Source organism: Aquila chrysaetos, chromosome 21 (genome assembly GCF_900496995.4).
Source record: "Aquila chrysaetos chrysaetos chromosome 21, bAquChr1.4, whole genome shotgun sequence".
Taxonomy (NCBI): Eukaryota; Metazoa; Chordata; class Aves; order Accipitriformes; family Accipitridae; genus Aquila; species Aquila chrysaetos.
In genome coordinates this window covers 88507-115930 of record NC_044024.1, presented here as the reverse complement: position 1 = coordinate 115930, position 27424 = coordinate 88507, and the positions used below count along the sequence as shown (strand labels likewise).

The following is a 27424-nucleotide window of genomic DNA, read 5'->3' as shown; positions in this document are numbered from 1 at the left end:
GGGGAGAACTCACCTAGATAAATGGTTTGGTTTTGTTTGTTTTTTTAATGAGGATCCTTCTGCTTGTTCTAAGCAACCATACCCACACCTTCCATTTTTAAGTTTACAATTAAAGTATTTTTACGAAAGCTAAACAGACTCATGCTAGCGAATGAATTACATGCAGCAGCAACTAGATCAGTGCACACTTATTACTACAGAGATTTACGAATACCACATACTGGTTTAACATCCATTTTCACTCATTTTGTCATTAAGACTTACATTATATTTGGGTCAACCAAAAAAACCCAAAGAGATTTATAAAATTTTACAACAAACAATAATGTTTAATTCTACAAATGAATAAAGCCAACTACTGCAGCTCAATACGACAACAGGACTAACAGTAGTGAAATCATCTATATGTACAATTTAATATATTACTGACATGTAATTCTTACAAAAAAAACCCATTAAATAACTTAAACTGGACTGACATCCCCTAAAGCATTTGATTTTTGATTCATGAATTTAAGGTTATACACTTTTAAGTGACAAATTATGTGAAAGTAATATAGCTAAAGATGAAAGATCAGTAAATCAGAACTCCCAGAAAACACTCTGGCCCCAGCAAAGCACTGAAGTCTACTGCTTACCTCTTGCTGATTGCAGTAGGCCAGGATTTTACCTTCCCACTTTTTTTTTTTTCCCCTCTCATCTAGAATTGTAATGTCATGGATTTTATTAAAATATAGTTTCTAGAACTGTTCTCTTACAGTTTTAAAAACATTTAAATACCATGCTCTCAAAAAGAGCATTTATACAAAGTCTTATATTTACAATATAAACAGTTATGATCAGGTGTTAGTAAGATCAACTCTTCCATGTAAGAAGAAATCTAAGCTTATGCGCTGAAGATTAATGAATGTGTCAGTGTTTTGAGTTGGCTTGTAAACATATCTGAAAACAGACGTGGATGACTGAATTCTCACTTATAGTAGTTGATTAGGAAAGACTACATCACATACAAAAGTTTCATTACCTCTAAGGAGGGCTAATCAAGCACAAAATTTGCAAATTATTTCCACAAGGCCACACTGCCCATTCTGTAACTCTATGCATGATAGATGCTAATAGCTTCTTAGAAAAAGACAATTTGCCTTCAAAGTGCCTTAGGGAAATAGTATGCTGGGTTTGTATTGGCATAGCGTTCCCATTGTTGAAAAAGGAATTACTCTTATCAGCAAGACAAAAGTTAGTGAAAATTAAAATGACTAGACAAATCCTACAAAAATGACTATCTCCATAAACCACCTCGCACTTCATACAGAAATTTCTGCTCAGTTTTCCACGTTAGAAAACATCAAAAACACCTACTAAACCTCTCTTAAAATAGCTTATCTTTATAATTGGAGAAAAAGGGAACAAACATTTTTCTACATACAAATATTTAATTCCGTGCAAGATGGAAACATGAGTGCACAATAAACTTCATTTTATACCTAAATAATTTATAAATTAATCCGTTACGAATAAAGCAGGGTCTATAGCAATTGTATTGTTACATTTTAAACACATGCAGATGAGTTAACAGCAACATTTTTACATAAAGTTTAGTGCAAGAATGTATCTGCTTAATAAATAGACTAAAGATAACTATGTAATGCTTTGAGGTGTACACACAGTATCTGTGCACATAATAAACTGGTTCTGAAAAGTTGTCCTTGTTTGTCTATAAACTACAAGTGCCCATTTTAAATAAAAAAGATCCATAATTACTCATGGGCTACTTCCCTGTGACACATGGTGTCACAAACATTGTGGTGAAAATGTAATACTGAAGTTAATCTAGAGATTATTTTTTTTTATACACAGTTTTTATACAATCAAGAAAAAGAGATACAATTTGTATCAACAAACAAAAGGTCATTTCTGGTTATTTGAGGCATTGCTCTCAGCTGCTTATACCATGCAAGAGAAGAGAATAAGAATTAATCGCAAATTAAAAATATAAAATGCTGGTTAGTAAGAAATGTTTTTGAAAACTGGTCAAGAGTTAAATCTGTTTTCCCCAACTATTAAAAATGTCTGAAGTTTTATTTTTTCCCATTAACAGAGACGATAACCAACTAATTAAAACAAGTTATTTTCAAACACCAAGTGTAAATACAGAATTACCTTCAAGTTAACTCATTTTAAATACATAATGACGTGGTCATTATATATGTTACCTGTACCAACACAAGAATATTCATCCTGTGTGAAATGATACGGTTATCAAATATCAGTAAATTAACTGTAGTTGCACCTGTAATTGTAGTTTGTTATTGGTTTGGGGTTTTCTTTAATATATGACAGGAACATATTTTGCACATGATAAGAGAGCCCACAAGATAATTTGAATCAAACCAACCATTACAGTAACACAAGTGGAGGAAATGATATAACTTTGTTCCTCAGACAAACAGATAACTAGAAAGCAGCATGCAAGCCATTATCAAAACACCAGAAACAACCCTGACTGCAGCCTCACGTTCCGTGTGTTTCACAGTAAGAAACATTTAGGCAGTGTCACACCTTCTCATGAAGAAACAAAAGGCCATAAACCAGGCCTTCTCAACTTTCATGAAAAAAACTACAGTAGAAGTCAACAAGTCCTAGCTCGAGAAGTATCGAGTTAGTAATGGTTCGAAATGCTGAAATATACAATGGATTCAAAAAAGGGCGTCCAGTCAGTGCAGCTTAAAAAACAATAAACGCCTCTTTTGGAGACATTTAGCTACAAAGGTTCCCACCCTGAGCAAGATACCAGTTGCGCAAACAATGCCACACAAAATTATCTCACCTGTTGAAACAGGAACTCTAAAAGCCTTCATGAGGCAAATGCACACCTTTGCGTGGATCTGAAGAGCAAAAACAACCAGGCCAGCTTTGCCACAAACCCAAACTGTAGCATCTCTTTTCAAGAGGCAGTCCCCCCACCCTCCCTTCTCAAGTTGATCTTGTACAGCCATTCTGACTGTTAGCCTCACTTAAACACCATCCTTGCCCCCAGAGGAAGGGCTGTAGTTACTGACGAGCTACAGTTTCCACTGCTTCAGGTTGAGTAATCCAATTTACATAAAACTGACAATTTACGGTCAGCTTGTCTAGTCATCTGGGCTTACTGGGTCATCTGTGCTTACTGCACAGTTGAGAGGCAATTCTGAAGAGAGAAGCTACAGTTAAACTTCTTTTAGTTTATTGAATGGCACTCACACCTTCACATTCCTTAATGTTTTGGTCCTAATTTAATAAAGTATCTGGCTTCTGCTGGACTGAGCCAATGTATTGGACAATATAATAGATACTCAACCTGTTGGGGAACAGTTTTGAAATTTAAGTACCAACAACAATATTGAAATTCAAAAGCTGAAATCAGTTTTTTCTTTTACAAATTGAGTGCTTTAACTTTTGTCAAGTTTACTTTTTTGTCAATATTTAATATGCCAGTAAGCAGTGTCAAATGACAAAGCTGAAACCCTAAAAGTCATCTGGGTGTGTATAGAGCATACTTTTAAAGGCCGATTAGATATTTATAAGCAAATTGAAAGTGTACACTAATACATGCAATATAATTGCTAACAGTAATTTTGTAGTTACAGCTTTGAGACACTGAACGTGACATTGTAGTTCTTAATGAGCTATCCATGCAGCAAGGTATGCATTTCCTATAAAATACTATTAAAAAATCCCTATATTTAAAATCTTAAAATTTACAATACAATCAACTCTTATATAGTGCCTCAGCATATGTATGATTGCTACTGTGTACAGAATTTTATACTATCTTAGTAGAAAATATTTACAATAGATTGGCCCCTTCCTTCATCGTTTAAGTTTTCCTCCAGGTCCTATATGCTGTATAGTTTCATTTATCCAAAAGAAGCTGTAATGCTTTAACGCCCTGTTCTTAATTTGGCAACAATCATAGCTGCCAACTGTTGTGCATCTGTCATGTGGGGATTCTTTTCCATCACAGAAAGTACAATGCTTGGAGGGAAAATATTGCAGAGGTTCTTGTATGTTTGATACTGATGTTCTGGGATGATATGAGGTTCCCGTGGCTCACCACATATCCCAATCCAGGGATTCCTCCAGAGTTGCTCCATCTTCTCGGGCATACTTCTTACCATTACAGGTTCATAACATGGCTGCATGAGGTTGTTACTCAGTGGATATGAGTGATAAGTGTAAGAGTCTGATGCACATGGTAATGGATCCCAACTAGCATGCTGCTCTCGACAGAGAGGTGGTCTTCTCTGCCTTGTAGGGTTACTTTCATAAAGCCGTGAGTCAGAAACACTGTCCATTCGCGTCATGACCAAGGCACGGCTTGGTTGTGCAGTTGATGGATGAACATTTTGAGGCACAGAGTATTCGCCTGGACAACTGGACCGTGCTCCAACAACTGGATGCTGGGCATGTAGGCCTAAGTGGGAAACTGACTGTTTGCGAAGGGATTGCTTAGGCTCTTCAGTTCCGTAACTCTGAACTCTATTTAAGGCTTCATGGTAACCATGGGAAAAAGGCTGAAGTCGATTTTGCGATGGCAGTCTGTGGATCTTCACATTGTCTTCTGGACTGGCATCTGCTACACCCAGATACAAGTCATTGTAAGAGGAATAAGAATCATTACTTGTATGGCTTAAGCAATTGTCAGGACAGGGGCTTGAGTTTCTAGAATACATCCCCTGGTCCATATCAGCCCCGTAATAATCTGTGTTACGGATACTACTTATGCTCAAGTTGGAGAAATCACTGAGTAAGGAGTAATAGCCATGGTCCCCCAATGATTCATATTTGGGATACTGGTCAGTATAGCTAACTGAGGTGCCATGGCTATTGGTGACTAGTATAGGAGGATATTGCACACTGGACATATGTTCCAGTGAGGATTTCTGATGCATGAACTGTGAGGAACCTGGCACCGGACTGCTTGCAGAACGAGTATTTAATGCACCAGCTGCATGGCTTTTTGGTGGAGGGAGCGTTGGTACACTTAATGCAGAAACCAGAGACGGGACAGAGCTGGCCTCAGACTTCCGGGCTACTGATAACTTTTCCTCAGGCTCCACAGCTACTGATCTAATGCTTGGATCTGACTGACGTTTTGGGGCAATGCGTTTCACTTCAGAACTGATTTCTCCTTTGGAGCTGGATGGCCCTGTGCCACATTTGGCTAAGGCTCCCTCACTCATAGTTTTCACAGCAGATAATTTGGCACTTATTCGAAGCTCATCCGCTACTGACCTTTGAGGCTGGTTTGCCCGTTCTGGGTGGTAATATTTACATTTGTGCCCATAGGTGCACTTTTTACCTGGAAGAAAAGTGTTTTCAGGTTAAATAAAGCAAAAACTAATCAATACCACCAGCTGCTATCTTTTTTCTTTATATCTTTCACCACTTCTCGATAGTAATATTTCTAGATTAACCCCCTAAGGAATAATCATATATATTGTATATACAGGCGGTCACAGACTCTGTGACCTGTATCCACTTATATCATTGCACCAAGGGCAAGACACATCACTTTTCTTCCTACTGGCTCATGATTTCAATACTGACAACAAACATACTCAATGCTATATAAAACAAAACTGGTCTAACACAGTTTGTATAGTTATGAATCTCCCTCCTTGAATAAAAAGCGGAAGAAAATAGCAATAAGCTGTGTTATCCACAAGGTATGTCTGGTAATCCTTAATTTTCTGCTACATTGTGTTTATTAATATGTGTATGAAGGGTATAAAAATGGATGTAGTGCTTGGCTGGCAACACAAAAAATGGCACTTTTTTTTTTTTTTCCCAGTAATGACAAGATGTTAATTAATTGCTTGCTTCACCTACCTTTGAATACAACAAATCAATCTGACTTAGGCACTTACCATAAGGACACGGTTGTTTCTTATGTTCAGGAATAACTGGCCTTTTCCTTAAGAAATTTTCAAGGCTTGGACCATGGCGTCCTAAAGGATCATCAGGAGGCATAAATCTAAGTGGAAAGAAATTAAATGTGAATTTCAGTTTTTACTGAGGATTCTGAATTACCAAATTCCCTTACTTTTGAAGAAAAAAACATACTTGTCATTCACAAAAGAATACATTAGCAGCCGCTCCTCTATGAACTTCTTCCATTCTGGTTTTTCATTTTGAAGATCCCGATAGTTGTCATTTGATACAATGATGCCATCTGAGTCGAAAGCGAGTTTTACTATGAATCGATCATCATAGCAAACTACTCTTCTTCCCTGAACTCTCCGAGATGGGGTGAAAACAAGAATTTTTTCTTTCTCCAATTTCCGTAAGATTTCTTGATCTGTAAAATAATTTTAGTTAAGCAGCTTTTAAAAAAGTTTTAAAAGAAAGAAATGCAGCCTTTGAAATATGAAACTTCTTGCCCTCTTATCTGACAAAGTATTTTGTAATTATGTTCATATACGGTCCCCCTTATAATTAAAAAATACCTAGGTGCAGAGTGCCATTTTATTTCTGACGTTTCAAAGCACTGGGTAAATATTCAATATTTAAGCTTCACAACCACTCTACTCCTCTGTAAACAACTGTATACCTTTACTCAATCTTCCTGAACATGTGAAGAACTCAGTTGTTACTGTATTGCAATAGCCTTCTTGTTAGCCTGGAGTAAAAGGTAAGCACCTTCTATGGGTCAAAGCACATGCTGCCTCTTCAGTGTTCAAAATAATCCTACTAAATGAGTCCCTGGCCTGATAATACTTATTTTATACTCACCCAGCAACTAAGAATCAGGTCCTATATGCTTAACAATGATTGCTAATGGGAAAATTATGACTACTACTTCTCAAAAGTGTTGCAATGATCCAGTAATGTTACAAAAAACCAGCATTGTTTACAGGTGCAGATACTTAAATGCTTGTTTCCTCACCAGTGAAATAATTGTGTTTTCAAATGAACAGTTGAGTGCAACATCATCATGCAACACCACATGCACAGCCCAGTATGTAGCACCCATCAGAAAGATAACATGGTTGTGTTTTAATGCAATTCTTTTTTCTTCTTTTTAACCAAGGGGTCAAAGAAAATCTTGATCTGTTACCTGTAATTGGTGCATCAGGTCGGGACTGTTCTTTTCTCCATGCAGGTACAAACACAGTGATATCTTTATGTCCTTTTTCCAGAAACCAATCAACAGCTAGCTGAATTCCCCGACAGGAAAATCCTTCTTTATTCCCATGGCTGAAGGACATGCAAAAGTTTTAGAAACAGCAAGGACAAAAGTTACATTTGGTTTTGGTTTTTGTTGTTATGGTGTGTTTGGTTTGGGGTTTGGTTTTTTTCTTCTAAAGCTACCATGGTCTAAGGATACAAGGGAAACAAAGTCTGTAAAGATAGGTAAACCTTTTTATTAGACCAGCTTACATAACTGGAAAAAAGACAATTGTCCAGAGCTATCCAGCCATCAGATTACAGCAACACTGCTACTTAAAACTCTAGAAATGGGGAAATTTCACTATCCCAAAAGCAAAAACAAACAAACATGAAGTTTTTCTGCTTTTTAATTTTATTAGCTGAGCTAATGAAAAATATCACTTTCCCCAACAAATTGAGCTTACCTTAAACAGTACCATAAAAAGTTATCAATAACAAAAAAAGGAATGAACTAACAATGGTGGCTGTCATGGGTGATAGGTGCTTTTAAACATCTAGATTAAAAAAATACATTAATACTAAGTGTTCTGCATTTTTTACTAGGACTTTTTCTCTTTAAGGGAAAGAAATAACTCAAAGTTGTTTAAGCACACCCCACACCCCCCCAGTTTGTCTTCTGAAACACACAGGAGTCTCTAAAACAGCACACAATTCAGATAAAGGGATTTAATTTTTAGAATGGCTTAAGAAGTTTCTGCAAAGGAAAAAAAGTTCTTTAAAGGTTTGATAGAAACTAAGGAGAATCTTAATTATGAATCTTATTCAGTCTACCTCATGGGTACACCTATCTTGATTTGCTAAACGTAGACTGAACTAAAGAATCAGGTTTTAAATCCTCTCAGGAAATAGTTTAGGAATGCCTGAATAATACATAAGCACATATATAAGAGAAGATGACAACATTTCATTATAATATCCTTAGTAGTTAGTCTACACAGGTAAGAGACACACACAGATCTTTGCATTATGGCTGAATTTCATATTTAGATTCAAGCTGACATTTTCTTTGTCTGAAAAACAGAGTGCATATATTACTGCTACACCACATAATTGAATAATAAAAACTAAGGGTTCTGGTTCTTTTCCATTAATATTGTAGCTACTTGAGAAAAAAAAATTGGTCTGCTCTTTTTACTAAAAAAAAAACCAAACCCCAAAACCAAACACAAAACCCCACCAAATAACAACAACGCTCTTTGTTACACACTTACACAGTTTGGCTAGCAAAGTGAACTACTTCCAAAATTGCATCTGAAAAGGGTAGACTAGTAAGCCAATGCTATGCTCCTTGATGCGCACTCTTCAAAATGTATTAATTCAATCTTTTTTCCCCCTTTCTCAACATAGCTGCAATTTTTCATCAGTTGTGATAGGAGGAGTGATGCTGCCCAGTTAGTTTGGCACCTACCAGTCATTATTTCTGAAGACACTTATATATTAATTTGTGAAGAAAATTAATTAATTTCTTCAAATCATTCCATCCATTGCAAAAGGTGCTAACTGAATCACATCAGTGATGCCGTATTGAGGAACGAGATCCTCACCACAAAAAAGTGGTTGAGCGGCCAGGTCAGGGAGGGTTACAGAATACTGTAAGGGCAGGGGAGGCCATGTGCACCAATGACGCTCCCTATTAGAAAAAAAACACAAGGGGCCTAGGTAGCAGTGCTGGGCAGAAGACACAGGAGAGGACTGCTATAGCAGCCCTGAAGCGTGTTGGCAGTCCACACAGTTGGCTGTAATTAAGGAGGCTTTGTGGTGCTATATAATGCTAGGTACTCCTCCCACTACTTGAAGCAGCCAGCATTTGACTGTACAAAGTGGCATCCAGCTGCTGCACCATCCTGTTCCAAGCTGTTAGTTCTGTGTAGCATCCCCCAAAACTGTTTACTTCAAGAAAATTTCAATAGTGAAAATGGAAATGGTTCCATTTTCCATATATAGCCACCTTTCAGTTACAACAGACACACTTTACCATAAAGGCAAGGCCTCCGTTTGCATTATCAATAATTGCAGTATTTTTAAGCATGAGAAGTGTATAACCCTTGCACTTTTCAGATATTCTCAGTCTGTAGAGCAGATGCTGCACAATTAAGAGATTTGCATCTTATTAAAATTGTCTTCAGCATTATTCTATAGATTATCATTCAAAATTTTACTTCAGTAGTGTTGGCGTTGTTGTTGTTATTATTATAGAACAACATGCATGCTCTTCCTGGCTGAAAATGTTAAATAAAGTAACACTGAAACAGATCGAAGGTAGACAGATCTAGTACCATCTGTATGACTAAGGCCTATGGATCACCAGTGTGGTCCAAATTCTTACAACTTAAATAATGAATACAGAAGCTGCAATGTTGCTAAAGCATTTTTCTTTAGATTTTTGTACATTTCAGATGCATATGCATTTTGTTACGAGTTGGAATCAATGATCCTTATGGGTCCCTTCCAACTTGAGATATTCTATGATTCTATAAATAAATAGAGCATCAGTTCTAAGCTATGCAATAGTAAAGAGTACACGTACACTTTTCTCCAGTTGCTGCCACATTATGCTCAGCAGTAACTCGAGCAGTACAGAGACTACAAATTCAACAAGCACAGAAAAAAAAAGGAAAGAAAAAAGTTAAATCCAATATTGGTGATGTTGCTTTATAGAAACATCTTTTGGATTGATGTAACCACAACTTGGCACTGGAAAATCCAGTATATAAAATATTCTTGTAGGATTTGGGGGGTTTATGTATTTCAAAACTCAGAGTACTCAATACACCTATAAAAATCTGAATTTTCTTAATACATAGAAAAAAAATAATTCAGATCACAAATTCTTTTAGAGCGGAAAGCTGATACTAAAGGAAATCTATTGTGCAAACACCACCTGAAGAAAGCTTGGTATCACTGATGATTAAACAGACTGTTTAAAGAACTCCCTCATAGGAAATAATACTTTCTTAATGACAAACAAATCATTGGCTAGCTGAATTGTGTATTATACAGACATGCTCAAAAGCAGCATGGGACAGGTATCTCTCGAGTTAGTGTTAACCCAAGCAGCCAAGTGCACTTGTGCACACACATCTGAAATGACAAGCACCATAGCTGTGCAAGTCAGCACATTTAGGTCATGCATATCCCTCTACTGACACAGATAAATTGCTTTGAATTCTAAGCAGGCTTGATCAGCAGGAGCTCAAATACCCTGAAGTCCACTGCACATCATCAGCATACACTGCATGTCATTTTAAAAAGAACCAAGTCTTCCTCCCCTATTTGGTTGCCTCTGGACATTAAAGAAAAATAATTTTCAACATTGTTCAAGGACTTCAAAAAATTAAACCCATTCAAACAAAAGCACACTACAGCTAGATTGCTAGAACAAAAGATTTGAGGGGAGAACTTAGTTTGAAAAGGGGGGAGAAGGAAATTGGAACACAGATTACATATAAAGGAGTAACAGCATAATTAAAAGCCTGGACTAAAGAGTTCTTAAAAAGAGATGTATTATCAGTGTAAAATATACTACATGACTTAAAATGACTTTGCCATCAATACTGATTTTTCTTATAAATATTTTAGTGATTTATTCTTTTCAAATGTTGTGACAGGGAGACCCACCTCATAGCCACATTGCTTCCATCAATGACAATTGGCCTCAAGTTATCACTGTTATCCACAACTTCATCTTCAAGTGACAATTCAGGGCTTGCTATTTCCTTTGGGCAAGGGCCTCTTGGTACCAGAGTACTGGTGGTACTGCTGGCACTGCTTTGTCCCTCTGATTCACTTTTGTTGCCAAGTCTCACAAGCTCTGCCAGAACATCATTGATGAGCGCATCTGCTCCCAATTTATTCAGTACAGCCTGGATCTGATCTCCTGCATACCCAAGCTTTAAAGCAAAATCCATTTTAGCTTGGTATTCCTTGTCCAAATTTGTTTTGCATTCGTCTAGCTTCAAGTCTTGCGTGATACTGCTCTGTGAAAAACTTGGGCGATCCAAACAAGGGGACCGACAGAGTGGCCGATGTGGTTTAGTGGAAACCTCCTTTTCTCTCCACTGAGTATTGCTACAGCTGCTTCTGAAGTATGGTTGCTCAGGTTCACTTTCTGAGCTCGTCCATTCCTCAGATTCAGCACTGCATTCCCCAGCATCTTGTTCCACATTTCTGTCTTCTCTGGAGTGCCTCTTCTCCATTTTCAGCTTCCCTACCATAGACCAGGCCGTCATCACGTTCAGCTTCCAGCCAGAGAGCTCAGTTCTCTTTCATTTCCAAAGCCACCTGGAATTCATACTCAATTGCATTGTGTTGGCCAATTAAAAGTTTACACAAGGCTGGAGTTAATTTGCCTTGCTTACTATGTTCTGGCATAAACAACACCAACATGAAGTTCCTTCAAAAAAAAAAAAAATAAAAAAATTAGCTTTTGACAAATTCTGCGAAATACTCAACTGCAATAATTTTGTTTACAAGTCAGTAGAGGTCCCTAGTCATTCACATTTCTGTGTAAAAATTGTTCATAATAAAGCATATAATTATGTTGTCTCTTTAATAACAAATTAAACTCTCTTTCCCTCCCCCAGTTACTGTATGTACAAAAAAAATTACACTTCCCACACAATAAACTTACAGCTGGAATTAATGGAGTATCTCAGTAATATTTAAAGATAATAAAACAGAAAAGCGTGATCCACCAATTTCACTAGAAACCTGTCTTTACAGCCTTCTACTGCAGGAACAGCCTGTCTACATCAGGAACAACTGTGTGGAGTTTCAGTATGCATCAAATTTAACACAAACCATTTCAGCCTCTTTCAGTAAGGATTTACTATCAGAACCAGGATAGAAGATGACAAGTTAAATTTACTGCAAGCAAGCTGGCTGCTAGACGTGTAAAGGACAATAACAAGATGCACAAAACACGACTATCATCTTGTGCTCCGTTTACTATACCTACTGCACTGAAAATTCCAAAATCAAGGATGGATATTACTGCATTTTGTCCAAAAGTCAGGATAGACATTCATAATTCTTGTCTTATACCAGAAGAAAAATTGTTCAAGGAATTCTAGTGAGAGGTCTGACAAACTAGAAGATTCAAGTGACCTGTGAAGGGACAAACTGACATCATGGAGCCTTTGGAAAATAGTTTTTAAAAGGAATTGCACCTACAGCAGTGCATGTTTTAGATCAAATGGTAAACTAAGACCTAGATATAAATGCAGGTAACAGGAGAAAATTGATTACCAAAGTAATTAGCTAGAGGCCTACTTTCAGAAAGCTGCAAGTCCCACTTTCCTCTTCTCTGTAAAACAGCAGACTTGAGAATGCAGGATCCAGTGTGAATAACAAAAAATAATGATATACTAGTGTCCTGGTTTCAGCTGGGATAGAGTTAATTTTCTTTCTGGTAGCTGGTAAAATGATGTGTTTTGGATTTAGTATGAGAAGAACGTTGATAACACACTGATGTTTTCAGTTGTTGCTAAGTAGTGTTTAGACCAAGTCAAGGATTTTTCAGCTTCTCATGCCCAGCCGGCAAAAAGGCTGGAGGGGCACAAGAGGTTGGGAGGGGACACAGCTGGCACAGCTAACCCAAACTGGCCAAAGGGATATTCCATACCATGTGATGTCATGCCCAGTATATAAACTGGGGGGAGTTGGCCTGGGGGGGGATCACTGCTCGGGAACTAACTGGGCATCAGTTGGCGAGTAGTGAGCAATTGCATTGTGCATCACTTGTTCTGTATATTCCAATTCTTTTATTATTGTTATTATTACCATTATTATTTTCTTCCTTTCTGTTCTATTAAACTGTTCTTATCTCAACCCATGAGTTTTTGGGTTGGGTTTTTTTCCCCAATTCTCTCCCCCATCCCATTGGGTGGGGGGGAAGTGAGTGAGTGGCTGCGTGGTACTTAGTTGCTGGCTGGGGTTAAACCACGACAAATAGTCTTGAAGAAACCATTTATTTTAAATCCACTTTCTCATTTTGATAAATCTTGCTTTTCTTAAAGTCACCTCTTTTAGATGTAACTATAGACAAAGAGAAGAAAGAATGAAAGGTAGAAAATGAAAAGGTGCCAAACTTCTGAAAGAGCACAGTTTTAAAGCTGTATCTACTACAGAGACTTCAGACTACATCTTTGCTGACAGAAGAAGCGTGAGAAGCATGATCCTGGATTTAAACAGCAATCACAGAAGAAAGACCTAGTATTGACACCAGTTTTCTAATATACCTTTGTTTTTAACAGTATAGCCAGTTACCTTTGTGTTCTGATGAATGTTGTAGATATAAACTGTGGGTGCATGAAAAGATCTTTCCCAGTATTCCTATGAGAATTTTTGTGACATAAAATAGGCATGACTTTGGCACTGGAACAGAGATTGCTCAAAGATGTGCTTTCCTAATAAGCTCCTCATGCACCCAAAAAAGAAGTAAAAAAAAAAAATTGAAAGTATAACTCATGTTTTTTGGGAGGGCTGTTGGTCACTAGTGTAACTAAGAATAAATTTATATCTCTTTCATGCACCTTTTTAATCTCCTCTCACGTCTCTTCCACTCCGTCAGGCTATGCGCAAGCATTAAAAGACAACAAAATTTTCTTCAAAAGAGCATAAGCACTGAACCAAGTACATGAATTATTTATATACAGGACATTATCAAATACACTTGTATTCAAAAGCTTTTTAAAAATCTGATTGCTATCTCCCCAAGAGACTGCAGTGGCTCTTATTTAATTACTGTGGTCTACCAAAACAGCAAACAATAGAAGAAATACTCCCTTAATGTACAGCAGTGTAACTTCCTTGGTGTACAGGAATGCCAAATCTAGGGACTAAAAATAAGTATTGGACTTGGGGGGAAAGTTACGTCTAGCGTAGCTAGAAGAGGAGCATCTCTGACATTGTTAATTTTATTGTTTATTTGATTTTCTTCCTAAAAGAAGAACTTTAAATTTTTCCACAGAACAAAGTTCAGTAGATACTGAAATCAAGAGAAAAATAATAGAAATGCTGACATGCGTGAATATATTCATTTAGTGATGTAAAACAAATATAATAAACATAAAACCAAAACCTTACATACTAGAAGTATCTTCAAAATGAAAAACTGATTTTTTTTTTTTTTTTTTTTCTGAAGAATGGTATGGACATTTTACAAAGCTTTCTAAGCCACAAAAGAAAAATGAAAGAACCACCAGTGTGCACATAAGTCAAAGCTTACTCATTCTGAGTTTTCGTATCCTTTCGTTTTTAGGTAGATGCTGAAATTCACTCATCTCAGAAAGCTTTCTTCCTTGACTATTTTCCCTACATTAAATGATGGTTTTCTGTTGCCTATGGGAGTATTTCAGAGAACAACAGGTCTAGAATCTAGTGATAAAATTTGATAATCAAACCCATAAAAATGTCAAAGGATCTCTAAGAGAGGTCCCTATTGGCCTAACAACAACAACAAAACCTAAAATTGTCTCAAAGTGAAACAAAGATTATTAATCTGCGAAACATTCACACAGTAATATATAATTACCTTAAACAGGCCAAACAGTAACATTCCACAAAACTGCACTCTAATTTATGCTCTTTACTTATACATCTCACTTGGCTGTGTTAAATCTACATACTGGTGGAGATGGTAGATATATATCCAGAATACAATGAACTTCAACCCACATTTCCAGTGACACTGGGAAGTACCTACCTACTAAAGGCAGGTATTTGAAGAATAGGTATGTTTACAAATGAGCAATTGTAGGTAAATATCTTAGATTGAAATTTTATTTATTTGTGTGCTTTGTTTGCTTTGGGGATAAAGATCTTTCAGATTCTGTTCAAAAGAGTGGCTAAGAGGGAATTACTTCATTACCTGTACAGTGGGAAAAAAAAAAGGTTTAGAAGAAAAAGATACAATATTCTAAAATATAGTCCTAGGTCTCATATCATGTGAAGAACAGTCTGAAAATTTCTTTTGATGAATATGAACAGCAAGATTTTCAGCTACAACTGTGTCGTTCTTAAGTAACCAAGAGAATTACATAGCAAAGGTGGCTAGCTTGACTGATAACCATTAATGGTCTCACAATTACTCCAAACAGTGCCAAATGTAATGACTCTCACTTGTTCATGCTCTTTTTGTGATGCACATACACGCAAACACAAACACATATGCATGCAGAGAGGGCTGCTCAAAAGCCTAGTTTCTGTAAGAAATCAAGCTAATTAAAGAAAATGCTAATAATTTATGTAAAAAAAAACCCTAAAAGGCCAAGTTTTGAGTCAACCAACATTATTTTTTAATAAAGAAGAACCATATTCTAAGTCCTTTATGCAACATGGAATAAAAACAGAGTTTCCCTGCATTTGAATGGAAATTCCAATGTTTGATTATACTTAGGTTTAGGTTAGACTTAGATTAGGTTAGATTTAGATACTTGCTGTTCTTTAATATTATGCATTCAAAGAGTATCCCTCTAAATACTTATATATCATTATTATTACAGTACTCTCTATTTTCATTTGAGGTGACTTTCTCTCACATAGCACTAATAGCAGTGTATTTACAACGCAAGTACTTGCCAACATAGATGTATTAATCAGCTTAATCTGGAATGGATTTTAATTAGGTCTCACGTATAACCTTGTACCTTGCCAAAACTAAAAGGGTATAAAAAATGATAATGAAAGAAGATTAAAAAAACAGATTATCAACACACTGCACCCTCAGCATACAAAATACTACAACTAAAGAACATTTTACAATACCTGTGGTAACATGCATTTTTTTCAAATTTATGACACTGTACTGCTTTGGCACTGGACAAAAACCAGTGTGATTCTGTTGGTCCAAGTTTAAAGATCTCCATTCTTTTTCCCAAATTGTCATAATGTCTTTAAACGTAATGTCACAAGAATGTTTTTGGCTTTTGTTAAACTTATCATGCTTGTTTTTCCACCTCTAATAAATAATCCTAACCCCTCTGCCAGTGGAAATCTCAGAAGAATGATCAGCCAAAGGTTCTTAAGACTGGAAAAAGCCTTTGAAGTATGATGAAGAGAAAGGAGGTTGTTTAGGTTTTCAAATTTATTGTTAACTTCTTCATTGGTTTTATTTCAACACATGATTTTCCAGAAGTAAACCATTTAAACCAATTTTTAGAGGACCAAATTTACATTCTTTTATAAACACTTAAATTTTAATTTAAACTACAGGCAAAGTAATGTTCCTTCCCAACTGGAAAATAAATGAACTGGACTCACTCAAAGAAACTATGATATTTCCCCCCCCAACTTTCCTTTTTTTTTTTTTGTAAATGACAACTATACAAGTTTTGCTCCTAATTTTTTCCCTCTTTCTTAGCTGAAAAATAATATATCTTGTCTGCATATAAACTGATTTCACCATTTTGTTGCATTGTCCCAGTTCCACATACATATCTCTAGTTTTCTGTCATTTAACATCATATAGGCAATTTATCATAAATTTCATTTGTCCTTCCCTGAAAGTAAGATCTTATTTTAACAAGAAGATAGTTTGATCATAGTCAGATCTAAATAATCTTGAATTCAAAAACTATTTAAAATATAAATGAAGAAATTTAATTCTAAGAACAATTTCTGTCACTGCTGCTGATATACTCACTTCTTGTCGCCCTTACAAAGAAAGCGGCCCAGGTACAATCCGGGTTAGGAAGCAGTGTTGTGTATCTAGAAGGACTGCTCTCTGCCAGTCCCGTGCTGTGGTTTACTATTCTTTGGTCGCTAGTGATAGATTGCTGGACCTGTTATGGAAAGCTTACTCTATGGAAACACCCACTTCTATGATTCATCTTGGAGTTTCTTGCCTTTTTTTTCATTCCTGTCAGCCTTTGGTTGAAAGCCACTAACTAGGGAAATTTTAGCTGTCTCATCCCTCTCTTGCATAGCAGTGGAAAATATTTGGTCTGTGATGTAATGATCACCATTATCTTTCAAATATTTGAGATGGGAATTAAAAATCCACTAAAAAAGAAATAAATCTCTAATAACCCTCAAACTATTTAAAAATTAGATCAGTGTTTTATAAAAATCTCTTCTTCATATCCATCTAGGATCTTGTGAACAAAGCACTGAAAGTCAAAAGGTCCTGTCTGTACCAACTCTAGTCATTTCTACCAAGATATATCAGATCTTTCACAAAAAAAGATACAGTATGTAGACTTTCAACTTCTGGAAAAGTAAGGAGTTTTTCCCTTTAAAACCCAGCACGCAAAGCCCATTTCTGAAGAGGCAACTTTTGACAAATAGTTTAGATAACCTGTTTTAGCATCAACTGCCATGTTGACAGAAAACAAGGCAGGCAGTCTCTAGAGCCCATCTCTACAACCCTCTACACTTTTCTACAAAGAGCTCCTAGGAAACAAGTCAGCTTGCACTGAAGCCTCTCCACCCTTAGCCAGTTGCTCCATCTGTGCAACTTAACTGCTCTGCTGCATCCACAGGCTTGGGACATTGTAGGATTTGCTCCCAAATGCGTAAGGTTAAGACTCTCAAACAATGAGGGTCATCTCATTGTTGGCTTGGGAGCACCAAAACAAACGAACAAAAAATGCAACAACAAAAAACCACCACCAACAGAAATATTACAGCACAGGACCAAGTTTTCCCACTGACCTTTGAAAGAGGGCACCTAGGAAGGAAGAAGTGTTGTGTTGCTCCTAAGCCAGCAAGCATGGTGGAATGAAGAACTGAGCAAGAGAAAGCAGCAGCAGCAACTACCACTACTTTAACACAGCACCCTTCCTGACACACTCCAGATTAGAAATCAGACTTGAAGTACCATCCTTCAGCTACAAAAACAGCACTATGGTCTCTCTGTCATTTCTTCACAGCCCTGAACACTCCAATCTATACCCTACTGCAATCCCTGGAACTACCTGTAGACCCACAATTATCACTATAGATTTACCATGTGTGTTCACAGACTATGATCCAGAACCTATCTACAGAAACTGATTACAACTTGTCCTCAAACTGCAGTTGTGGTTTGTTTTTTGGTTTTGTTTGGTTGTTTTGGTTTTTTTTAAATAAATCTGTAATCCTATTCTGGAGCCCAGGATCACTACAGTACAGATAGTATCTCTTTTCAGTCAGTCAGTATTTTGACCTAACAAGCCTGTCAGTCACTGCCTTTGTCAATGCCAGCAATCCAGACGTAATCAGTACCACCACTCTGAAAAGGCTCAGATGCCCTGTTCTTGGAAAACTGAGGTCTCTGCTCTGTACCACTATGTCTGAAACCATATTTGGTCTCAGTTTATTTCTGACTTACAGTTAAGTACCTCTACTTGCTATCATTACCTCTCTACCTCCAGTGTGGCAAGCATTCAGTATATTATCCCTTCTTAGTGGACCACATGGTTCTCCTTCAAATAAAGGAGTCATCTATTATGTAGGCATATCAGGGAAATGACTTTTCTGTATGTTCAAAGCATTTAAGCTCAGTGGCTTGAATTCACCACCTATCTCAACTATACAACCGTTTCCTTTGCAACAGTCAAACTAAAGAAATTGCTGATTAAAAACTGTAAGTGGGAACTTACGAAGTTCCTTTAGAAGAAGATTGATGCTGGCAGAAAATAAAGAATGAATGAGATACTGACCAGATTCTATCTTGCTACCTCAAATACAAAAAGGGCCCAGGGAAGAGTTGTGGCAACTGCTCTTTAAACCTTCTCACAGGAAAGGTGAAATGGTGTTAAGCAGGCACAAGATTAACATTTTATCTTGACATTAAGTCAAGTCCAAGTCCTCCATTTTTTATTGCTCTTACAATTTCTAATACATTTTTGAGCAAGTTTTGGATTTTTTAATTAAGCTTTTCATAAGTAGCTTGTCTTGCCTTCCTCTCACCGCTTCTTCAACTAAAATGAGGTCCTTGCTTCACTGTTTGTATCTGTTGCCATTGAAGCCTAACCTAATAAAGAATTTTAAAACACATTTATAGTTGCTAGCATTGTTTCCTGCTTCCCATGCTGCTTATAGGTTCTTAAGGATCACTTATCAAATACATGCCATATAATGTTCCAAATAACTATTGTTTCTGTTCAAGAAAGCCTGAGCAGCTGCATACCCCCAGTTCCAGCCATTAGCAAGGCTGAGCATGTAATCTCAGGTTACACACACAACCACACACATATATACAGCACACATACATGGCCAACACAGACACAAACACTCAGCACTCACACAAACGCAAGCAGTACCAACGGCCTCATCTTGTTCCCCTCTCTGGCTGATAAAGACGAAGGTCCACTAGTGGGAAATACATATATATATAGGTATTGGGTTTACGTGGCAAGATTTTGGTAGCAGGGGGGCTGCTTCTGTGAGAAGAGACCAGGAGCTGACCCCATGTCAGACAGAGCCAGTTTCAGCCAGCTCCAAGACGGACTCATCACTGGCCAAAGCTGAGCCCATCAGCAATGCTGGTGGCACCTCTGTCTTCCTCAGTCTCCCCCGTTACATCCTCCTTAGACACACACACACACTCCCCAAACCAGCACTCTCAGTCGACCCCCAGACCTTAGTCTCTGCAGCAGTTGGCCTGGACCTTCCAGTTGTCTCACTCCAGAGATAAACACATATACGTGCCTTCCTAACCACTTAAACATCTTGCTAGCTAGTTCAGCTTGATGCTTGCTAGCAATCATGCACCAACATGTACATCCTCCACTTGCTTGCACCACAGACACATAGGTCCCTAGAGAGACCTTGACACAGAAAAATAGTTAGAAATGGAGTTTAATGTGAAGAAAGGACAGTGTGCTGACCGGGTTCATGACATGGCCAGACATGCATACTGATCAACAACCCCTTTACAGGCAACCTGTCCCTTTTAACCCCTTCTCCCTCTATTTTCCTACGGTGGTTCCTTCACAAATCAAACCAAAGCCTCCATTCTCTCCCCTGACCCCTACAATGCCTTTGGTTCCTGCCCCAGACTGCCCAAGTTGTATGCAATCACAAAATGCTCTTTCTTTGCATCCCCCAACCGTGTCCCATACCCCCTCAGCCTGTGAGATGGTCCAGAGAGCCTCTACCATTAGTCGACCCATTGTGTTGGGTGTCACCTCCAGAGCACAGGGCTGATGGCTCTCCTATGACAGTCCCCGGAGAAGCCTGCGCTGGGCCACCATTTCTCTGACTGTGTTATTGGGGTTCCCCTGCCTGCCATTGTGACCCCATGCTCCTTTGTGGTTCTGGAGATGAGCTTTTTATCACACTCTAACAGTTTATTTCAAACATTTCAGGCAAGATGCATTTTTTATTATTATGTCTATATAAATATCTACATTTTTGCTACTTGAGCTAAGTAATTTGTTACAAGTATTTCTGTCAGAATGTTTTCCATACAGCTGAAAGAACCATGACCGAGAGGACAATCAAATTATATTCTAGCATCATAATAAACACAAGCTTAGAAGAGGTTCAAACAGCAAAAGCTAGATCTAGTACTAAACTCCTAATATACATAATACAATTTACATTGCAGTTCTTAAATATCAAGTGAAATATTACATGAATATTACACACATTTCTCTCAACTTAAATATCACATTTTGTCCAAACATTGTAATTTTGCCTTTAAATTCTTTTTAAAAAGATTTAATAAAGTACAAAATGCAAAAATACAATGCAAAGAACTTAACATCTGAATTAAAGTACCTTCGTTACTGAGTTACAAGACTATCTTTCTTACTAGTAACTGCACAAAGCACACATCTCATGTGGTGCACTTAAACCTTCAAATTTCCATGTTTTGTAAAGGAAACAGCTAAAGCCCTATATATTCAACTTCTTCTCTAACAATGGCATCAGGTCCCACATGATTAACTTTCTGAATCGGCCAAGTCACCACTGAATTTTTCTACAATAAAAGAGATGGAGTAAAGATAATATCCAAACTTTAAAGTGATAGCCTGTATGTAATATGCATAATTTGTACACATATAGTCTTAAAAGAAAGTACATGCAAAAATATAAAGTTGGGTCTTTTAAAATAAAAGATCGTTTGGTAGTTCACATTTTCCACATCCATATGAAAGCAACTCCCGACCATTACTCTTCTTTCTGCTTCCCACTTTAAGTGAGAAAGATAATAATTTCTTTGATACATGTAAAACCAACCACAATCAGTGCCACATCTCCGAGAGAACTTCCAGTCAGCAGCAACATATGTATGCAATTAACTCACTGGCATTTAGAGTAAAAAACCTCAAAGCTACAATAGTATGGTTGGTTGGTTTGTTTTTCCACACTGCACTCCTCAGAAATTCAAACACATCATCTTGCAGAGTACTGACAATAATGAAGAATTTCTTTTCTTTCTGATTTACATTGTCTAGCAGTGGTAAGTACAGCTGTACCTAGGGACCTCAATCAGTTCCTATTCTGTTCTGACTATATAGTCCCTGCCCAAAAGAAAATACAATCTGGAATTATGGTGACAGGCTATGGATGAATTAAACAAGTGATAACTGGAATATCAGAAAGACTACATGAAACATTTTGGTATTGTTTCAGTTCACTGTTTGTCCAGACACCTTTGGAAGGTAGTACTTTGTGGGCACACACTAAGGGAGTTTATGGAGAGGTTTTAAAGGGGCAAGTGAAAAGAAATTATGCATTTAATATGCACCTGTGCAAACATACACCTCAAAATAAGCAGCTTAGGAAAGGATCTCAGTACAAAGTGAGAGCCTGGATAAATGTTTTGGTGGATTAACAGAAACAGAAGACTTGATCTCAGCCATCTCCCTGGCCATAACACTGAGAAATCTCAGAAATAGTCTGGCTGCATGGGTCTAAGAAGATAGCCAAGTCTAAGAGAACTCCTAGATTTCAGGCCCACATATCCAGGAGAAATGAAAGCAGTGTTTCAGCCATTTTCAGTTTAAATTAGAACCTGAACATTTAGGGGGAACTGTAAAATTCTATTCAAGTCAGAAGTTTGAGCAAAAGGAGAGATCTGCAGATGAGAAATTTGTGAAGCAAATAAACAGTTCAAGCCATTTGAATTAACTCCCCAATAACATGGTACAGAATAAAGACTGAAAGGAAACAGTGATGAGACTCTGGGACCCTTTACAAAAGGAAGAAGGATGGGAGGAGGTGAGGATAAAGTCAAGAGACAAAGTGATAATCTCAACTCTGCATATACAAAGTTAGCCTGCAAACACGGTATATCACTGAATAGTACAGGAATGAACTGTGGATTACATTTAATCTAGTGCAAGCAATTCATGCATCATCTAGAGTAAAATGACAGCTTTCAGGCAAAGTCCTTGGACAGGGATATCTTAGTTGAGCTCCATTTCTGGAAGCAATAGGTGATCCATTGAGAATTCTCTATTATCTCACTGCCTTTATACTCACTTTGCCCTTAGGCGCACAGAAAAAAGAAAATGCGCTAATAATCAGTTTACAGAACTACCCTTGCAGATAATTTTCCACTTTTTTGTTTTGTTACTGCTTATACTGTACACTTTTAAGTTAGTATAGATGCATTAAGCAGTTATCACATAGGGGTAAATTAAAAAAAAATCCACTTACAAGCAAAAAGAGAACAAACATTAAAAAAAATTTTGAGTAACACACTTGATTTTGCTGATAACTACAAAATTGAGAAATGAGTCAGTGTGCCTCAAAATCTTCTGAAAGATGGAATAACCACTTGTCTCACAGATCATAAACAATAACATCGTATCACTGAAATTTTAGTGTTTGTTTAGTATGAATTACATTCTCTCCAAAGACAGACCAATATGAACACACACTTAAGGAGAGAAAAGAAAGCTATTACCAATTTCTGATTTGAACATATTATAACTCAGAAATATATATACTACAGCTTTAAAATTTTAATTCTCATGATGGTCATTGCTAGGCAACCAAGTTTTCTTACTAAACACCTCTTGCAGAACAGTCACGACTGACTAGCAGAATTGATAATGTGATTCAGAGAAAAGAGTGAGGCAAAAGTATCTATGTTTTGTTCATAAAGGACCAAACTGAAAGCATCTATTTAATTTTGCTTGTATTAAACAGAAGGAAAATGTCTGCTCCGTAATAAAGTACTGTAACATTCATGAAAAACACTTCCAAATTATTTAACAGTTACTATTCAAATGACAATGATCTTTAAAGAGCTGGTGCTAGAAATACTCTATTCAAAGCCTATTCATTTCAGCAGCACCAACAGAATCAGACAAGACACAGTGAAAGAATGGATTGAACAACTTCTTTTGGTCCCTTATGACACTATCTTTCCACCATCTCAGTGTGTTCTGAGCCATGCCCTTCAAAAGGGCAATTATATGATCCACACATCTATTATGAGCAACAATCTTTAAATGAAAAATATTTTATTATTTCATTATTATCCTTTCATCAACTTTTAAGCAGCTTTACTTGTTTTCTGTCATTCCAGATACTAAAACGCAAAAAAAAAGAGCCAACAAACAGCCCCACCCTCCAAAAAAACCAAACCCAACCCAAGTATTTTCTCAAATGTCTCTCTCACCTAGATAAAATAAATACTATAGAATCATTGTCATATGTATTTATTAAGGAGAGGGAGGATTGTTTGTTTTCCCTTGTATATTTTTGAGATACATGTAGTTAATAAGTGATTTATTTTTTTTTAATAACACTCCAAGAGAAAAGAACCCAAAACCTAACTGCATACTGACAAATGAAATGGTAACATCTAGGGGACTTCCATATGCACAGTGAGGAACAAATATTGCAAATTTCTCCTTTTGTATTAAACTGTCAAATAAACATCTTCACAAGAATTAAAAAAACTGGCATTTTTTTATTAAGAAAATTAACTTATTCCCTCCATGGCTTCAGCATGACTTTTAATGTCTTAGTATCTCTCTTTACTCTTTATTTCAATAACTTACCATTATCATGCTCCTCTCTATAGATTCTTCCCTGTTAGACAGGCCTACAGGAAGAGGCATCTTTCTGGAAGAAGGATGTTCTAAACAATAGCCAAGTCTTTGATTACTGTGGCTATTTCTCCATCATCAGAAGCTGACTGAAGTACACAAAGACATATATCCAAACTAATTTTCATGTAGCAAGCTCAGGCAGTAAGAGCAACCAAATCATAACAACATGGACTTCAACACAAACTGCATAAACCTAGCATGATCCCAGGTTACTTGTTCTGCAACGCATGAACGAACGAATGAATGAATCTTCACAACCAAACAACAGGTAGGGCTGGTATACTATATATCTACTACAACTACACCTCATGATTACAGAGTAGACAGTGTATAAGCCTACTAACACAAAAGCTGACAACTTCCTGGTTACACACATACCGATTACAGTAAATGAAGAGTCTAAAACCATGGAAACAATGTGAATAGAGACAAAGAGAAAGAGAAGTATTTTTAAAAATGATTCAGTGTTCAGAGGCACTACACCCAACAGGATCGTCAACATTGCAGTGTGCTACAGCACAGACTAGTGGTTACTCTAAAGACACGTTCTTGGAGTATGTTTTTGTGATCTTTAAAAACTTCCCCAACGCATGACTAATGGCTATTTTAAAGACATTACAATTTGGGCCTGCAGCACAAAAAAAAAACCCAAAGCGAAATGCATTGCACAAGTCTTCAGGAATGTGACAAAACAGTATTTATTAGGCAGTAGTTATTGTCAGAGGATATAGACAAAGGGCAGCTCAAGATGCATAGATGGCACTGGACTTTGGATTAGCCCTTAATTTTGAAAACTGCATTTCTATAGCACTCATGGAAAAAGCGACAAAACTCAACATTGGTGTTTTCATGGCATTGAAGACACAGCCTTCTTGTTGTATTCTTATTTCAGGAGCAGTACAGATATTACACATTACTGCTTGCTGCTTTGAATGTTTTCTGAGGTAGTGAACTATTTTAACTACTGAGAAAGAAGTGCTTAAAGCTGGCAAAGTATATGAGTCACAAATAAAAATGGTAGCTTTTTCTCATTCTAATTACACGCTTAGGTGGTACACATCTGCTGGGACAGATTCACAACTGGAGAAAAGCAGAGAATATTCTAAAATTAACATTTGGGTATTTCGGAATGGATAAAAAAAATGGAAGAGTTGGACTGTGTGACATTATGTGCAATTATCTTTTGTCCTTAGTAAAAAGAACAGGTGATTTGTGGCATTTTTCCTGTGTGTTTATACACCTTGAACTACTAGATGTCCATATTTATAATTATTTTAAACAGATAACAGGAATACATTACAGTTTACACATGCATACCATAATAATACATATGTTGTAATTCAACAGCAATTGATCACTTTAACCAATTTATTTTTTGAACCTTAAAAAGAATTATTTTCAGCATGTAACAAATGTGGTAGCTTAGCATTCTTAATTTTCATTTACTGTGTCAAATGTTGCAAGACTGCAGGAAAAGAGGATAAAACAGGCTTTGCAGAAAATTTGCCTATTTAAGTCGGCCATTTTGAAAGTAAAGTGAGTCCAGAATGTGATGCCTTTGCAAAGCACAGAAATTTGTGGTCACAGTTTCAAGTGCACCTCTCAGTAACGTCAACAAGACCATATGACCAAGCACTCTGAATTTGTCTAGCAGGACCTGGAATAAAGAATTCTGCCCTTTTATTCCTTTTAAAACTGTGTTTTACCTAGTTTTAAGACTGTCCTAGGAGCTTTTGTACTTAGCAAACAACACTCATATAAGCATCAAATCGTTGACAGATGTATAGCATATATATTCCGATACAGCTTTGATAAAAAGTCCAAAATACATACGTGTCACTCAATGAAGGAAAACAAGCATATCGGGCTTTAGCCAAGATAAAAGCATCTGGCTTTTGACGCAAATATCTGGCATTAACATCATTTATAGTACTTTGCTCGCTGAGGAGCAAAGGATCTTCCTTATTTAAAAGGAATATAGGGATTTTGGGATACTTAAAATGAATGCATGTTCAAATACTTTCTGTACTTTTTAATCTAATAAATTAAGCCAACTCGCTTCTCTGTTCTAGAAGAGATGGTCTAAACCAAAGACCTGAGCATAGATCTGCAGCTCTTTTATACATTTAGAGACATGTATAATCAGTATTCCCAGAGTATGCGCTACGTCAAATAGCATTTTTAACAGAAGCATTAAAATGGCAGATCAGAGTTTTTAGTCCCTTGATAATTAGAGCTATATAAATGACAGCATTTTGATTCAGTTTAATGGATTTTTTCTTACCTTACTATGCAATGTCAGTCTCAACACATTAATGGGAAGTTTCAACACTGTCATTTTGATGAACAGAGAAACCTTAAATTTACACAAATCAAAGGGCTAATATTGTATAGTCTTTTATCAAGCCAAACTCAGAACAACATCAAGAAAAATATTTTACTTTTTCCACTCTTTATGACCTCTCTGAAATAAAACACTGATATACATTAAGTCTAAAGTAAAGTACTAGCAGATAACACCAGTAGCGAACACCTTGTCCTTAAAATTAATATGGAAACTGCAACTGAAAAATAGCCTGCTGGCTATGGTTAGTAATACCTTTTATTTAGAAGCTTCCTCCTTTCTGAGTCAATTCAGATGTAGTATTTTCAAAGAAAAGCAAATTTGCCATTTCTGTTTCTGCATCTGTCTCCCTCCCTTAACCACCTTTGGAGTAGAACAATAAGGAACATGACTTAGCACACTTCTGTTACAGAGGCAAAGAGCAAAGGAAGATTTTCAGCATTGACTCACCAGTTAAGATGAATGTAATCATCATCACCACCCAACCTTGAAGGGGATATTCTTTAACAAATGCTGAGGGAACACTTGTAACAGTAGAAGAGGTTCAGCTGTGCAGAGGACTGAATTTGAGGAATCAACACACCAGAATATATAGAACTAGCAATGACTTTACAAATACCACAAAGCTTTACCTTTCTGATCTTCTGTATCTTTTTGTGCCTACATGAGTCCCCTCTACACAGAACAGTGATGGAAAAAACCCCCACCATATAGACACACAAACATAGATAGATAGATATGCCCATATATATACATAAGTTCTGAATCTGTCAGTGTATCACTTGACACATTTCACAGACCAATTTAGAAAAGTGAAATGAAGTTTTTGTAGCATTTGGGAAGGAAGAAATCAAGTCACAGTTGTTGT

The 27424-nt window shown here is 36.8% G+C and overlaps 1 protein-coding gene across 14 annotated transcripts in view; it reads right to left on the bottom strand.

Annotated features, from left to right (window-relative positions):
- ZC3H12B (zinc finger CCCH-type containing 12B) overlaps positions 1 to 27424 on the bottom strand; it is an 88858-nt gene continuing 61434 nt past the window's right edge. For 10 of the 14 annotated variants that reach the window (XM_041118978.1, XM_041118982.1, XM_041118983.1 and 7 more), the window contains 6 exons: positions 24162 to 24298; positions 10831 to 11605; positions 7100 to 7239; positions 6106 to 6340; positions 5910 to 6016; positions 1 to 5341 (listed from right to left, as the gene is read on the bottom strand). In XM_041118978.1, the coding sequence (XP_040974912.1) occupies positions 3921 to 5341; positions 5910 to 6016; positions 6106 to 6340; positions 7100 to 7239; positions 10831 to 11441 (2514 nt within the window). In that variant the 5' untranslated portion in view covers positions 11442 to 11605; positions 24162 to 24298 and the 3' untranslated portion in view covers positions 1 to 3920. Of the gene's footprint in view, positions 5342 to 5909; positions 6017 to 6105; positions 6341 to 7099; positions 7240 to 10830; positions 11606 to 13479; positions 13578 to 24161; positions 24299 to 27424 lie in introns of those variants that run through there. The other 4 variants (XM_029997520.1, XM_029997524.2, XM_029997525.2 and 1 more) reach the window with 2 other exon arrangements.